Source organism: Gigantopelta aegis, chromosome 11 (genome assembly GCF_016097555.1).
Source record: "Gigantopelta aegis isolate Gae_Host chromosome 11, Gae_host_genome, whole genome shotgun sequence".
Lineage (NCBI taxonomy): Eukaryota > Metazoa > Mollusca > Gastropoda > Neomphalida > Peltospiridae > Gigantopelta > Gigantopelta aegis.
Window position 1 is genome coordinate 6,605,944 of NC_054709.1, and position 17,576 is coordinate 6,623,519.

The 17,576-nt window shown below is 39.5% G+C and overlaps 2 protein-coding genes across 2 annotated transcripts; one reads left to right on the forward strand and one right to left on the reverse strand.

The window, feature by feature from the left end:
- Positions 1-7,576: 7,576 nt before the first annotated feature.
- Positions 7,577-9,109, reverse strand: LOC121385516. The gene is made up of 2 exons (XM_041516222.1): positions 8,628-9,109; positions 7,577-8,597 (listed from the first exon to the last, which is right to left on the reverse strand). Exons 1-2 carry the CDS (start codon positions 9,107-9,109, stop codon positions 7,577-7,579), a joined length of 1,503 nt encoding a protein of 500 aa, XP_041372156.1.
- A 3,879-nt stretch (positions 9,110-12,988) lies between these two features.
- On the forward strand, positions 12,989-17,263 carry LOC121385492 (octopamine receptor 1-like). Its single transcript, XM_041516192.1, has 2 exons — positions 12,989-13,180; positions 15,064-17,263. Exon 2 carries the CDS (start codon positions 16,125-16,127, stop codon positions 17,127-17,129), a length of 1,005 nt encoding a protein of 334 aa, XP_041372126.1. The 5' UTR covers positions 12,989-13,180; positions 15,064-16,124; the 3' UTR covers positions 17,130-17,263.
- The last annotated feature ends 313 nt before the right edge of the window (positions 17,264-17,576 follow it).

Sequence of the window (17,576 nt, forward strand, 5' to 3'; positions counted from 1 at the left end):
AATAGGATGACGTTATATACGAATTGTTTGTAATTTGTTGTTGTGTGAATTTATCGATGTATAACAGTCACAAATTGTATTAAATCGCGTAGACCTGTTTTACGTAATGACATCCCATTTGACGTAATGAGGTCATTTTCTGAGGTTTATTGAAGGATAACATTCAGCGTTTCTTCGACGTCGTCCAATCAGTCTAGAGTAAATCATATAACAGCATAAATTTTGTAATTATATGGTAATGAATGTAACTGGAATTTAATTATAGTGTATTTAAACACAAACGTTTGTGCTGAGGGGATAATACTGCTTTTATTTCTCTGCATGGTCGTTTAAAGTTAACAAACCTCGACGTGAATTTTTTTTTGAGGGGAGTGATTATTTGCTCCCCTTAGTTAGATTATGGAAAATGATACATTTATTGACATTTTGTGCATTGATATTTAATCATTTTGTAGTGGTTTCTTTTTTCTTTTTTTTAATTCATGTGCTAAGGAAGGCAAAAAATTACTCTCCTTGATCTAGTCTCGGGGGAGTGATAGGGAGCCAACGAGATCTGAGTTAATGTTGTATTAATAGGGAGCCAAAGTGATAGCTCCCCTTGAACAGCAATAGCTGAGTTAATGTTTTATTGTAACAATATACTATTGTGATGTACGGTGATGGATTAGTAGACATTCTGGTGCGCTAGGAAATTCAACCCTGCAATTAAGAAAATGTTTACGGAAAAAAACCCATGACATGGAAACAAATTTTAATATAGTCCACAGCAAAAAAAAAGAGAGAGTGCTATGGCCAATGAAATTCTCCACGGCTGAATTCGCGAGTCCAGTCCTGGACGGAGGAGCCGACCCAGACCGGCACCTGTGCCCAGGACAGGCGTGCACTACAACAGCTTGCTCTGAATGTGCACGTTAAACACTGTGACCTGACCTGACCTGACTCGTGAGATTTTGTTCATGTCTGAAACCCTGTCAGTTTTTGTTTATTAACAGGGCTCACACTTTGTTTAGCCACTTTTCACATAATTATGTAGACTGTTCCCTTGAAAATGATTCAAAAGTGGCAGATGTAAAGACCATTTCATTGGCCAAATAATAAATACTGTAGCCAGTTTAGACGAAATAGCAAATGACTAATTTAGTAATGGACAGGGTGATCCCATATTAAAAATATCATAATATAAGACTGACCAAAATAAAAAGTTTAGATATTTTTTTTTATAACTTAACAAAGAAATAATGTGATACTTATTTATTTTTTTACATATCTTTTTTTTTATAATTAGAATGTGAATCATTCCACAAACTGAAACTAAGTCTGTGACTTGTCATTTGTTATAGTTTGCGAAAATGAAAGTGAAATTTCAGATATGAATGTAAAACTTTTAGAACATTTTATATTGGGGGTGAATTGTCTCTTAGGGTTGGGTTTTTTTTTTGTTTTTTTTGTTTGTTTGGGCTTCTTTTTTTTTCTTTTCTTTTTTTGGGGGGGGGGGGGGGGGGGGTTGCGGGTGGTTGTTTTAACTTATTCCAGATGTAATTTGTGAAATGTATATAATATAGAGATGTCGGTGTCTGACGAATGCAGACCAAATAATCACACACACATCGAAAACAATATCTATAGGATTGTTCATCCTCTTTCTTTTCTTTTTTTTCTTTTTTGTTTGTATATAATTTCAGTTTGGTTTGACATACAAGAAAAGTGGATTTTTTTTTTAGATATAATAAAAATAAAAATAAAAACCTACTATTTTTGCGTACAATTTAAAAAAACAATCGACTTAGAAATAAATAACTTGTAGTAGTTTTCATAGAATGAGAAAAGGCGTTCCCCGCGGGAAGGACTATAGAACATTCAGTAATAGTCCAAGGGCTAAGGGGGAGGGGTGTTTATTTAATCGAAAGGGTCCAAAAAATTTGAGGGTATTTTTGAATACCCTGATAGTAATGGTACGATTTTTGTGATGTGAAAGTTTGAGAATTTCCAATATTTAATGTTAGGAGAAACATAATGTCATTTATTACCCATATGGGCTCAAATATACGGGGTAATATTTGTTGATCTCTGCACATTGTGCAGATTGCTTCTACAGCCACTGATTGGCTGGCTTAAAAATCACGATGTTTGGTTGGTTGCTTGTCATGGCCGGAACTTCACTTTCATTCATATAATGTTTCCATTCATGAGTCAGATTACACATACGTTATACGATATACAAAGATTTACAAAAACAAATGGACTCACTTGTTTCGTAAACATGAAATGGTATATTTTCATAAGCAGCGGCTTTAGTAATATATAAAAATAATTATTTTCAAATGCAAATACAGTCGTATTATTTTGTACTGTAAACATTTGGCTGTAAAAAGAACGCCGTTATGCTATGACGTCACTTACATTACGTCATGTAATGTGCGTAAGATTATATGACGTAATGGCTGATGGCTTTGTTGTAGACTGCAGAGGAATTTTTACATTAAAAATCAGTTAAAATTGACAATGGGTAATAAAGAGAATAACCAACTCGCTACTAGGAGTTACGAATTATCTGTCCCTCGTGAATGAATGTTGTAAAACCCTCGCCAAAGGCTCGGGTTTACAACATTCATTCACTCGGGACAGATAATTCATAATTCCTCGTAGCTCGTTAGTTATTCTCTAAATACATCTAAAAGTGTGTAATCGTACAATTATTTATATACAGTAAAACTTCGATAACTCGATCTTGAAGGGGACGAGGAAATAGTTCGAGTTTCAGGGAGTTCGATTTTTCGAAATTAATATATAACGGTTCAAATTTGAAACTGCATTGCAGCTGGTTGCAGCATTGCAGCTGGTTGCAGCATTGCAGCTGGTTGATTTCGCTTAATATTGTAAGAAGCGTGCGCTTCGCTGCCTACCTCTGAACTCTGAAAACTATGCATTCCCACCCCAACCCAGCTGTTGACATTTTCGACGCCTGGGGTACATTCATTTTGCGTATATTGCTGGGACCGTCGCTTCAGATCGAGAGATCGAAGGTGGAGTGATCGAAGTTTGACTGTATACATATATATATATATATCTTCCATGTATACAGAAGTATACAAAAATAGTTTTAAAAGATTTGATAAACCACATTTTACTGAAATGAGAGAGAGGTTATCACCAAAATGGACCAGAATTTAGGCGCCGGTCCAAAATGGTGACTTATTGACCTCTGCTGACTTAATGAAAATATTTTTTAAAATAAAAAATAAATTTATAGTAGCATTAAAATAGAGGGTCATTTGTTATTCTATCTTGTATATTGACTGAACTACAGATATTTTAGTTATCCCTACCCCTAATTCCTTCATGGCACAGATTTCAACACTGTTATTAAAAACTGTTTAAAATCGTAATAGGTTTGGAAACTAAGAAACTCATGTCCATAAACTACAGATATCTGGGTATTAAAAGATACCCTCAGACCTTTTGAACCCTTAAGGTTATATACGCCCCCCACCCCACACCCACCCCCTCCCTCCCCCTTTGCTTTTGGACTATAACCAGGCTGTAACAAGTAGGTGGCGTTGTAGGGTTTGTAATGGGGACCCGAGAAAGTGTTTATTTAGTTCATAAACAATTTGAAATGCTATCGCAAAAAAAAGAGTTGAATAAGTAGGAAAGTGCATATAAAAGATCCGTGGCTGTTTTGTCAACACTAACCAAACAGTTTTATTATTTTATTCAATGGTATATCTACTTTATTCCACACTTATTTGTTTCTGGGGCTTTTTGTACCATTTTATACAAAACAATTTAGTATGTACATGATGATACAATTGTGGGTATACATATGCATATATATATATATATATATATATATATATGTATTTTATGAAACGAACAAAAGGAAGTGCAATTATTTGTAAATTTTGTTCAATTGTGGACCAATTTATTGTATATATTTTAACATAATAAACAGCAACAGAGTTCCATGATTCTGTTTTGTTTTGTTTTGTTTTTTGTATATTTACAAGCATATCAAATCAGGCTTCCATTTATGGGTTGGGGACCCCCACCTCACCCTACCCCCACCCCACACATTTTACAGAAATTTCCTTGGCGAGACGTTGCCCGGAAGTAAAGCGCTCGCGTGATGTGCGGTGAGTCTAGGGTCGATCCCCGTCGGTGGACCCATTGGACTTTTTTATGTTCCGGCCAGTGCACCGCGACTGATATATCAAGGACCGTGGTATTTGCTATCCTGTCTAATGGATGCTGCATATAAAAGATCCCTTGCTCCTAATGGGAAAAATATACCGAGTTTCCTCTCTAAAAAAACTTAAACTTTCTAAGACTGCGTGTCACTTAACAAATGTTGACATCCAATAGCCGATCATTAATAAATCAGTGTGCTCTAGTGGTGTCGTTAAACAAAACAAACTTGTGGTAGTTTTTATGCTCGTACTTTTATTGGATATCAATAATAATAAATTGTAAATTATATATCATTGTTTGATACCAAATAGCAGACGATTTCGTTCTTTCTGGAAAGTCTGTTCATTAGTTTGTTCGTTCGGTCTTCATTGGTGCATTTATCATGTACGGGCCTGGACGGATCCCAGTGGTAAAACGCTCGCTTGATGCGCGGTCGGTCTGGGATCGATTCCCGTTGGTGGGCCCATTGGGCTATTTCTCGTTCAGGTCAGTGCACCACAACTGGTATAGTGAAACCCCTCTAAATCGGACACACTTGGAACAAAGACAAATGTCCGGTTTTTAGAGGGATCCCGTTTACAGAGGTTAAGTTATGTTCTAATTTTTTTTAAAGGACTGTTAAACGTACAGTTTTGGGGGAATTCCGGTTTACAGAGGGTCCGGTCTTGAGAGGTTTCACTGTATATCAAAGGCCATGGTATGCGTTATCCTGTCTGTGGGATGGTGCATATAAAAGATCCGTTGCTGCTAGTCGAAAAGAGTAGCCCGTGAAGTGGCGACATCGGATTTCCTCTCAATATTTGTGTAGTCCTTAACCATATGTCTGACGCCATATAACCGTAAATAAAATGTGTTGAGTGCGTCGTTAAATAAAACATTTCCTTCCTTCCGAACTGTAATACATCCTGTTAATTTAAAAGTACACCTTTAATTAATATCACAATGTGTACCCAATTCTCTGTGGGCATCTCGAAAACAATATAAGTACATTTATACAAACTTGTTGTCTCCAGTAACACCAGATCATCGAAAGTGATGCAATTCCATTTACTAATACGAAAACGATAAATTAAGTGAAAAGTAAACTGCTGGTATAATGTGGGCTTAATAGAAATCGCCAGCAATGGGATTGATAGCATGGCGTAATATCTAGATTACGTAAATAACACTGTTAATGGTCCGACTGGGATCAATTGAAACACATCGCTGTGGTGCTCTCCGCATTACGGGTGTGTTCTGCAGAGGAAAATAAACTACTCAACATTTGCTAGGGATAATGGTCTCGTTCATCCAGCCGGTTTTCATTAAACGTTTGCAAACTGTTATATTTCCGCTGGATCCTGACGTGGTTATTCAGTTTAACATCGTAGAAAAAAGAAAAAACAAACAAACAAACAAAAAAACGCCACAAAACACACACACACACACATACACACACACCAAAAAAAAAACAACCTCTCATCAAACCCCCAAATAATAAACAAGAAACAAAAAAAAAATTAAAAACCCAGAGTAGTATAAGGGCCTATATAGGGTCATGACCTATTTTCCGTGACCTTGACCTACTTCCCGGTGACCTAGCCACTGACGGGCCGGTGACCTACTGGCCTGGACCCGTCCTACTGACCCGACCCCATCCTATTGACCCGGCCCCGTCCTACTGACCCGGTACTGACCTACTTACTTAGCCCCAAGAGTATAAAAAAAGGTATTTTTCTGGAATTTTTCATTCGCTCGCCAAAAAGTCTACAGATCAGATCTATGTACGTTTGATATGGCCTGCTCGACAAGTGTTGAAACGAAATGTCGTCTAGAACTTGGAACTAACGTCTATGTGGTGGCCAAGATATGGAAAGGGGACAGTGCTATTCACATAAGGAAATTTGACAGTGACAAGGGGAAAACTTTCCCCACCAAGAGAGGTATTGCCCTCAGTCTAAAGCAGTGGATCGAACTGTGCACCTGTAAAAGCCAAATTGACGAAACGATAACAGCATTAAACCAAGGGAAAGACGACAAATTATTACGTCATCTTGGTGCCAACATCCATGTCAGCGTCGACAAGAACATCCCTGGTGTGGACGTACGACAGTGGTGGTGGTGTGAAGAAACTAAATTCGTGAAACCATCGAGGAAAGGAATATTCCTTTCTCTACCACAATGGGAGAAACTGAAAGGCTGTTTCACAGTCATGTGTGACTGTACCAGAGCTGAACTCGATTGTGCCCTGCGCCATGCAAGACGACCATCAAAACTAGATAGTGTACTTGAGACAGATGGTTAGGAATTCTCAACAAAACCTTGGCCAGACATCCTGGGACCGGACAATCTTTTCTGACACGACCCATAGCGACAAATGTATCTGCCAAACTAAACTACTGTGCAAATCACAACTATTTTATAGTGTGGCGTTTTGTGGACCTGAGTGTGGACCTCATTGTGGACCTGAGTGACCCTGTGTGATCCTGAATCTGGCCCTGATGTGGCCCTGTGTGGCCTTGAGTGGCCCTGAGTGTAGCCCTGAGTGGCCCTGAGTGTGGCCCTGAGAGGCCCTGTGTGGCCCTGAGTGGTCCTGGTGTGGCCCTGAGTGTGGCCCTCCAACATACAAATGTGTCTCTCTGTATGTCCCTCTGTGTCTCTCTAACATACAAATGTGTCCCTCCAACATACAAATGTGTCACCCAGAGTCCATGCATGTGTCCTACGATGTTTCTCTCCTGTTTGCCAGTGACATAGAATTACTTGTTGCCCCTTGTTCACCACTTGAAGGTCGGAGAGATTCGAACAAGATATACCAAATTTGATATTTATAGGGAGACTGAAGTGAAGGGAAAATACCATGTTTAATGTTTTATATCGAGTTTGATTTTGGGAAATAAATACCAAGTTTGATGTTTCATACAGAGTTTGAATGGAGGGAAAATACCAAGTTTGATGTTTTTATGGAGACTGAAGTGGAGGGAAATATACCAAGTTTGATTTTTGATGCCAAATTTGATGTTTTTGTGAAGACTGAAGTGGAGGGAAAAGTTTGATGTTTCATACCGAGTTTGATTTAACTGACATGAACTTTAATAGCCATAAGGAAGAGTGTCCAAGTTGTCTTGAATGACACGTTTGGTGTACACAATCTTGTAGGTTTTCTCTTCCACTTTGTTATCAATCTTTCTCTTTCTTTTCTCTCTTGAAATGTTCGATGAGTTAGTCACGGTCAGGGTACCATCTCTGGTCGGCGACAGGACCATCTCACGGATAGCTTCAAAGCGAATGAGCTGTGCATTGGCATAGTTCAGGGACTTTACACACTTCTGAACCTTTGTTGATTCTGTAGCCGTAATTTTTGGGACCTCCACTGACAAATTCTGTGATAAACTGACCATCCAGTTCGTCAGTCAACTGTCCAAGATAATCTCCCAGATAATCTCCCGGGTTGATAGTTTCCAGGTCTGGCCACAAAGATGTCCGTGTCGTAGTACAACACATTTTCGCCCAGCTTATCCAGCACACTGTATAACTTCAGCCTTGCCCAGCAGGTAATGAACGTTGCCAGAAAAACATTGGTTTTTAGGTCTTCTGGTATGAAGGTGGATTTGTGTTGGTATTCGAGCTGCAAAATGGACTCTGTCAGCACGTGAAAATCGATGACGTCTTTGATGGGATCTGCCAACATCTGGAAGAAGACTTCTGCATTGTTTTCGTGAATAAAGACAGACTGCTTCAAATTCAGACGTTGACCATACTTCCCCCAGAAACTGTCCAGACACAGTTTAGCCAGCGAACGAAGTCCTGGATTCTTTACGATATTTTCATTGTCAAGCTGTACATCCTCTTTGTCTCTGTATTGTCTAATATATTTGTCTTTGGCTTCCTCAGTGACACACCATTCGGGCCATCCACTGGCTTCTTGTTTCAATTTGAGAAAGGCGTTTATGTACTCGACAAAGAGACCACCCTCGCGTGTTGCCGGGTCATACTGTGTTGCTTCAGGCCAATGGTAGACCTCGTAGACTCTGATGACTTGGTACCTCTTTTCCACGGCTTTAAGAATTTCGGGAATGCACCAGGTTCCAATGATGCTTCGCTCGTCATCAGTATGTTGGCGTGGCGTCTGTAATTCTTGGTCAGAACAGCTTCTGCATAGGGGGAACTTGAGTTTTCCATTGGAACGGTAAGGCAGAACAGGATGGTAGAGTCTTCTCGGTGGGATGACTTTCACATTGGCGATTCCAAAGTATTCATCCAATGGCTTGAAATCCTTGTGTATGATTTTAGGATGACCCACGGGATACTGACAATATTGGTTGACCCAAGGGTATAGAGACGTAACATCGACATATTTGATTTCTTCCCCTTCTTTTGCTTTGTAGTGTAACGTGCTGGCATTCGTTCTCCCTCCAAAGAAAGAATCTCTGGGATTTAGTCAGTCTTGAAGATCCAACAAGTTCACAAACTGTGACAGTTCTGGGTTGGATTTCAGAAGGTCGTGGAATTGATGTTCCCAGATCTCGATGACCTTGTATCCTTTCACTTTCAGATCTTCTCTCTTTCTACACGTCAGAGCATAAAGTTCATCGATGGACTGATTGGTTCTAGGATGGATGGTGGAAGAACGTTCATGTGGAAAACACTGACGACAACCATGCCACAAACAGCCGTGGAACTCGAAGGCTGTGTTTGTTTTAGCACAATATCCATCCAGTCGGTAGTGAGTTCCTGGTACTAGATGTTCCCAACCATTCAGAACATGCTGTATCTGGTACTTGTTCTGAGTTTGGTGTTGAAGCCATTTCAACCACTGGATGGACACTTCGCTAAACTGATCTTTTCGGATGTACCACTCACTTGGAACCTGAACAATGGGACTGGATACGGTTTCCGATTCAGCTACGGTCATCCCACGATCTCTTAATTCGTATTCCATCAGTCACACATCTTGTGTGACCTCGATGGATCCGTTCTCTCTGACCGTCATCCAGTCTGTGATTTTCTGTCCATCTGTGAGTTTGATGTGCTGGTGTTTCTTGAGAACTTTGCTTTGAAAAATGCCCATACATACCGAGGCAATGGTGATATACTCGGCAAACGGGTCGATGCCATTGATGTAGCTGACTGCTTTGATATCAAGGTCGATTTGCTTTTCACCAGTGGCTTCCAGCATGAGCTGTTGAAACTTTAAGCAGGCTTCTCGCAGAACAGCGACATCAAAGACACAGTACTCCTTCATTTCTTTTTGAAAGTCGAACATTCCCTGTTGTTCAGCATACCACTTCAAAAAATTGATTCTGTCCTTAGATCCCATGTAGTTAACGCCATACATGTTAGGTTCTGGAAATGGTCCACGATAATTCTGATGTTCTAGGGTGTTAAAAGCATGTGGAAAGTATCCCTTCGTCAGTTCCCTTAAACCAAAGGCCTTGGGGAAAGCAGCCAGCTTCAAAGGTAGAAAATAATTCAAACTGTCTATGATTCTGATGTTCAAACCTCTCTCCACTTGCAGGTACATGATTTTCGAGCCATTGCAAATGATTTTTTGAGGATACATCGACTGGTCGATCAGGTACTCGAGGATAAAGTAGGAATCATAGACCTTGTTGTTATGGGCGATGGCTGTGAAACCCTTGTGGCAAAACCGAATGTTGGCTCCGTCGCCTTGAAAGATGACGACGAAATCCACAGGTCTGCCCACATGGTTCCTTCAGGTAATTCTTCTTCTTGTCACGCTTCCACGAGTTCACATGGGAAATGGAGAATAACCCAAGCCCGTAGCCAGGGGGGTTCGTAGGGTTCGAACGAACCCCCCTTTTTCTGAAGTGCCCTTTCAAACTACCGAGGCGGTCATGGATTTTAAGAATTTAAACCTTATCCTTCATGTGTGTGCGCTACTACACTAGTCTTTTTATTTATATTTTAAACTATATTTAATTGATTTGGTGATTTGCATTCATTTACTTGTCATGCTTTGTTCAACTCAGGCCCGTACGCAGAAATTTATATGGGGGGTAGGGGTGGGGGTGGGGGGGGGTGCGGAATCGACGTCCCAAAGGGTCGGAGTTGATAGGGGGATCCGGGGGCGTACGCACCCCTCGCATCCCCACTGCGTACTGGCCTGCAACTATTGCACGTGAAAAAATATATCATTTTGCAATTTTAGCACCAAGAGACGGTGTTGTTGTTGCGTTGGATTGTGTAACTTATTATTGAACAACGCTATTCCATTCTTTCCTTCTCATTTTCTATAATGCTGAGAGAAAACGTATTGATGACAAAAATTGGCGCCAAAATTATGGAAATTGTTTCTCGTTTGGTAATTTTTCAGGAGTTTTGGAGGTTTCTATGCCAATTGTGTGGCCTCGTGGGTGGGTCACTGGGACAGGTCGTGCCAACGAGGGGGTATATATTCACGCTATTGTAAAACATTACTAATACACATGGACTTCCACGGTGATAATGCGTAAGTGTTAAATTCTTACTGTATTCATTATTTTATTTTAGTTACATTTAGTTAAATAATTTACATATACTGCATCTGCAACACTTAAAGTTTATCATTTAAAAACGGTATTGTTTTGTTCCAGTACAAATTAATTTTACATCTAAATTTCAGTTAAAAAATCCCATTCACGTTAAAACTTATAAATGCCTTTTCTTTCTCAGAATCGATCAATTTGACTTTCAGTCTGATCGACCAGTGGAGGTAAGAGTTTTGTTATAACTCACTATCGTCATAGTTGATTTTTTTTTTTATGTTACACCATATTTTATGTTCCACATGGCGATGTTCAAAAGGTTATTTATACAATATACACGGTTTTGATCAATGCTTGTACTTTTAAGTAATATTTGTATATTTCCAGTGACGAATTTTATGCAACAGCGGCCACCACCACTACCGCCATCAGCACCACCACCTCCACTACCACCGTCACCCCCCCCCCCTCCCCCATACCGTCGCCACAACCCCCACTGCCGCCAACACTTACCCTGTAATGAAGGCTTTTTGAAGGCCTCAAAAGAACACTTCTATGTAAGTATTTACTAAAGACACTCTACATTACTGTGCTTTTAAAATCGTGCTGTTTTGTTTTTGTTTGTTGCTTTTTATATAATTAAGAAATTAATGTTCAGTGGATGATATTTGTCATAGGGACGTCAGAAGTAAACTGACATTAAGGAGGCGGAGTGGCCGAGATGATGTTCTCTCTCTATACCACTACAATGTCTAGACATGATTTTAAAACATACTGATTAAAATGACATTAAAATGAGAATCGTGTAAATATATTAAGCTGACACTTTCAGGAATATTAACATTTTGAGAGCGAATGCATCAGATTTGAAAAACTATTTCTTTTTCTTTTTCCAGGGACAGAAGAGAACTGATTAAGATTAAAGAAGAAATAAACAATTTAATTTTAAAAATTGAAGAAAAAAAACAAAAAAAACAAAACAAAAAAACTACCCTATTTAAAGGGACATTCCCGAGTTTTCTGCATTATAAACTGTTTCCGAAAAATAAAATATTTCTACGATTAAACTTGCATATTAAATATATTTTCTTGTTTAGAATATCAGTATCTAATATTTATGTATGGGATCAGGAGCGGGTGCGGGATTTTTCTAGGGAGGGGCTGCACATTTTAAAATGCCACCTCAGTTCCAATATTCAGGGAGAGGATGGATCGTACGAAAAAAACCCACCTAAATATTAAAGGGACATTCCTGAGTTTGCTGCATTGTAAGATGTTTCCGACTAATAAAATATTTCTACGCTTAAACTTACATATTAAATATATTTTCTTGTTTAGAATATCAGGTCGTCTTGATATTTGCAAGAAGCCCAAATTGGATTTTGTCTCCAAATAATTTCGTACGTACGAAAAAAATATATTTTAGGAAATAAAATGAAATTTAACCTAGTACAAATAGTAGAACGATCAGAAACACGTTTAATATACAGGAACTAATATTTTATGTAGAAAAATATATTTGATATGTAATTACAATCGTTAAATAGTCTCTGTGTTGTCGATAACATCTTAAAAAGTGCAGCAAACTCAGGAATGTCCCTTTAAAAAAGAAAGAAAAAAGAGAAAAAAACTAGGGTAATTGGCGTATGCAGCATGCTTTCCAGTAATAACTATAACCTGGTTACATTTGTATAATTCAGTTATGCCTACAGAATTCGACTGATTACATACAAATACTCAAATATAGACGAAACAAGGGAAAAGGAGAAAGAGACACTATTGTAAGTAAGTATATCTTTTTTTCTTCTTCTTGTACCAGCATCGGTGGTGTCGTGGTTAGGCCATCGGTCTACAGGCTGGTAGGTACTGGGTTCGGATCCCAGTCGAGGCATGGGATTTTTAATCCAGATACCGACTCCAAACCCTGAGTGAATGCTCCGCAAGGCTCAATGGGTAGGTGTAAACCACTTGCACCGACCAGTGATCCATAACTGGTTCAACAAAGGCCATGGTTTGTGCTATCCCGCCTGTGGGAAGCGCAAATAAAAGATCCCTTGCTGCTAATCGGAAAGAGTAGCCCATGTAGTGGCGACAGCGGGTTTCCTCTCAAAATCTGTATGGTCCTTAACCATATGTCTGACGCCATATAACCGTAAATAAAATGTGTTGAGTGCGTCGTTAAATAAAACATTTCTTTCTTTCTTTATTTATATTACATATGTAGACCTGATGATGTCGGCTTGGGTTCAGAAACACAACTGTGCATAGAGCTGGCAGTAATGATGACCTATCACATCTGTAAAACGCCGTGAGCAAAAGTGATTTTCCGATAAGCTGTAAACTGATTTCCGAGTGGGTGTATCTATGCGGAAGGATAACTACGTGTTTGATTAGAAAACGACGCCATACTATCTCTTTAAAAAGCTGTCCTTTCGGAGAGAGAGAGAGAAAACACAACAACACAATTTTCTTAAACACAGATGTGGTTTTCGAGTGGATATCTATGCAGGGGGAGCACTTGTTCCGTAACGTAAACTAGCAGAAGGTTTTGGGAGTCGTTAACAATATTACTGAATAGTTATTTTATTTTGTTTTTATTTTGTGCGGTTTTTATGTTTTGGTTTGTGGGGTATTGTGAATAGCAGCACCCCTCAAAATGTGGATTAGGTGGAAACATAACACGCCTAAAAATATGGACGAGGGTGACATTTCGCACCTGAAAATGTGAAGGAGGGAGAAATCGCAGACTTCAACATGTGGAGTGTAAAATATAGCATTAAAAAATGTTGAGGGCGGTGAAATATCACACCTCAATATATGGACGAGGGTGACATATCACACTTCAAAATGTGGAGAAGGGTGACATATAACACTTTAATATGTGGAGGAGGATAGAATGTCACACCTCAATATGCATGTGGACGTCAGGGAAATATCATAATGCAAACTGAGGAGGAGAAAATATCAAACCTCATCTACATTTATGGCAAGAGAAAAAGGAAGGACTTTCCTTTGGCACTGTCACTAACCTTAACCCTAACGCCATTGATTATAAATATTTATAGTGTTCTTTGTACGTGACAGTGTCAAAAGAAAGTCATACCCAGAACAATCAGTGCCTGAAGTATATGTAGCAACTTTTTAAATAGTGCATTTATATATAGCCCAGTGGTAGAGCGCTCGACTGATGAGCGGTTGGTCAAGGATCGATCCCCGTCGGAGAGCCCATTGGGCTATTTCGCATTTCCACCATTGCAGCACGATGGCACAAGAAAGGCTGTGGTGTGTGCTATCCTGTCTGTGAGATGATGTATATAAAAGATCCCAGAAAGTGTTCGACCTGTACCCCTCCATGTCAAAGGCTCTAAAGACTAAGCCTAACCCTAACGCTACTACTAATGAAAGCATTTGCGGTTTTCTCTAGGAGAAAACTAGTACTAGCATTTGTCAATATTACCAAATTATTGACATCCAATAGCCGATTATTAATAATTCAGTATGCTCTAGTGGTGTGGTTAAAAATATATATATATATGTATCTAACACTGGTCTGAAAATAGTAGAACAGCATAATTATATAGCTTGTTTTTAATAACTCTTCCATCTCTCGGGCGCATGACTCAATTTGTGTAGTATAATATTGTATTGCATTTACGGCGACAGCTGTTTACCAATATGAGTTATCTGAAATTAAATCTATGCTTGTCCAGCAAATGCAATTCAGTGGTAATACGCTTAGGTGTGATGTTTTGTTTCTTTTTGTTTTTTGTTTGTTTGTTGTTTTTTGACCTGCCCAACCAGTGATTCATAAATGGTGCATCATTGTCTATGGGAAACTGCAAATAACTATGTTAATATCTGTTCATACATAATTGGTATAAAACAATTTAAAATGTTAAATAATCAACTCCAGTCATATTAAAACAGTGTCCAGTAGGGATCCAGGGGGGTCCAGGAGTCCGGACATGCCCCCCCCCCCCCCCTTTTTTGAAAACCAACCATAACTAAACTGTCAGCGATCAGTTATCACATTTGGACACCCCTTCTCAGAAATCCTGCATCCGCGCCTGGTGTCTACGCACATAGATAAATATGAGCTACATTATGTGTACAGTCTGAGTGAAAAACAAATATATTCATTCAAATCCATATTTAGATCGCTTTCAAATGTTTCGTTGGCTTCTCAATGTTTTGTTTAGTTTTGGAGCCAATAAGATTGACCTACCCCTCACCCTCCTACCCCTTTCGACACCCATGAATTGTCGAAATAGCCAATCGTCAGACACGTAATAACCGAAGTACAAATCGTTAAGCAAATAGGCTTTATCTTTCTTTTCGTTTTTGTTCCAAGAATATAACATTTTTATTGGCGTTTTTTTGTTATAATTTTCTTTCCATTCGTTTTCAGAAACATCCAGAAGATCACACACAACGATGTGACGAATATACAGATGAATTAATTATGACTAACGATATGATCTATTTCTTGATTGGAGATTGGATACCGTATAAAAATATGTGTTGAAGATGCTTTGTGAAAGGTGATATTTCTGGTGCATTGTGTATGCAACTCAAGCAATAGACATATAATAGATCAGCGAACGTCGTCACTCCTTGAACGTTAAACTGGATAATTTGATTTACCGTTATTCTTTAAGTGTTAGTAAGAAACTGGAGTTGCCTCCACTTAAAACACCAGTAAGATACTAGAGTTCTTTTCAAACTGGATTCACCTTTGCTCTTAAAGTATTAGTAAGAAACTGGAGTTGCCTCCACGCTGAAAATAAGTAAGGAATTGGAGATTCCCCCACTCTAGAAACAGCAGCAAGGAACTAGAGTTAACTTCAAACTGGATTTTTCTTTATTCTCCAGCAGTAGAGATATATCAACAAAGTTCTTCACTCCTTGAACGTTAAACTGGATAAATGGATAAATGGATTCATTCTTTAAGCATTAGTACAAAACTGGAGATGCATCAACGCTTAAAATAATTCAGGAATTGGAGTTCTCCCCAGTCTTAAAATAAGTAAGGAATTGGAGTAACCAACTCTCAAAAACACCAGCAAGGAACTGGAGTAAAGAACAAAACATAAACGGAAGCAGTTTATAGTAGTGGCAAATTAAGCACACGTAATATAATGCGAATTAACGAGTGGAAAACAATCTTAATAACTTAAAAGAATTGGCCACTAAGAAGCAAACTTTTAGAGGACAAGGGTTCGACGTAAATCGGTTTATAGTGGAAAGGTCATATAGATGTGTACAGCACAATATGTCATGTGAAAGAACAGAATCTCATAATTAGAAGAAAAAAAAAGAAACCAAACAAAAAAGCCCCCAAAAAGCCACTTAAAACAAAAACAAGAAACAAAACCAAACCCACTACAAACCCCCCCCCCCCCCCCAAAAAAAAAAAAAAACAAAAAAACAACAACTAAAGAACAGGGAAACACTGCTCTGAAAGGTCAAATGAACTCCCATGAGTTCAGCGCCATCATGAATCTGACAACAAATGACTCGCTAAACGTAACGGACTCGTCCTTTCTGGCGCGAACGAGGTGGGATATAGCCGTCATTGGAGTTGTGCAACTATCAATATGTCTGCTGGCTTTCTTTGGGAACCTGGTGGTCATAGCTGCTATATTTAAGTGTGACAAGCTCCGTGACGAACCCTGCAACCTGTTCCTCGTCAACCTCTCATTCGTGGATCTCGGCTCTTCAGTGTTTGTCATGGGCAGCAGTTTTGTGTCCCTGGTAGCTGACCACTGGCCGTTTGGTCAACCGTGGTGCGACTTCATTTGCATGGCCAACTACCTGTTCATCGTCGTCTCCATGCTAACGCTTTCTCTGATCAGCGTCGACCGATACCAAGCGATCTTCCATCCGTTACGGTACACCGGGCATGTCACGAAAAGGAAGGTCCTCGTCGCCATTGTGTACACGTGGACCCAAGGACTGTGTATTTCGGTAGTTCCCGTTGCTTTCCGTTGGATTGAATACAACTACTGGGAGGTCGTCTGCGCTATCCAGTGGTACAAGCAGCAGCATCAAGCGGTCTATTACGTCATTATTTCTTTCGTGACGAGCTTCCTCATTCCAGGGATGATTCTCGTCGTCTGCTACGGTCGAGTGCTTAGACTGGCCTGTCAGAAGAGCAGCTGCGATGTAAACGTCCACCTTTCGACGACTGAAAACTACAGCGTGAGTCGCCGGGCGATTATTAGTCTACTGGTTGTCGTCGTCATGTTCCTCATTTGCATGGCACCTTTCAGCGTCACAAAACTCTATAACGTCACGGTGTCCAAGGAGAACTCGTTGCCCAGATACATCTATCTAATTGCTAGCCTCGCCGCCTTTCTTTCGTCCGCAGTTAATCCGCTGATTTATGGGATACTGAGGAAAGACTTTAAGGAGGCCTTTGACATTCTGTTGAAACGAATAAAGCGGAAATGTCTAAACTTCTTACCGATTTGATAGGCCCCACACTTACCTGCCAACAGACGGTGTCGTGGTTAAGTCAACGGACATAAGGGCTGATAGGTACTGGGTTCGCAGCCCGGTACCGGCTCCCACCGAGAGCGAGTTTTAACGAATCAATGGGTAGATGTAAGACAATTGCACACTCCTCTTGATGCGCGGTCGGTCTATGATCGATCTCCGTCTGTGGGCCCATTGGGCTATTTCTCGTTCCAGCCAGTTCACTACAACTGGTAAATCAAAGGCAGTTGTATGTACTACCTTGTTTGAGGGATGGTGCATATAAAAGATCCCTTGCTACTAATAGAAAATGTAGCGGGTTTCCTCTCTAAGACTAAATTACCAAATGTTTGACATCCAATAGCCGATGATTTATAAATCAATGTGCTCTAGTGGCGTTGTTAAACAAACCAAATTCTTATTATGTGTGATCAATAAATCATA

Bases quoted from the DNA above. Each gene is read 5' to 3' on its own strand.
- LOC121385492 (XM_041516192.1), top strand. From the start codon at position 16,125: ATGAACTCCCATGAGTTCAGCGCCATCATGAATCTGACAACAAATGAC.
- LOC121385516 (XM_041516222.1), bottom strand. From the start codon at position 9,109: ATGGAATACGAATTAAGAGATCGTGGGATGACCGTAGCTGAATCGGAA. The intron at 8,598-8,627 runs GTTGGATCTTCA...ACTAAATCCCAG, and splicing joins CTGTCACAGTTTGTGAACTT to AGATTCTTTCTTTGGAGGGA.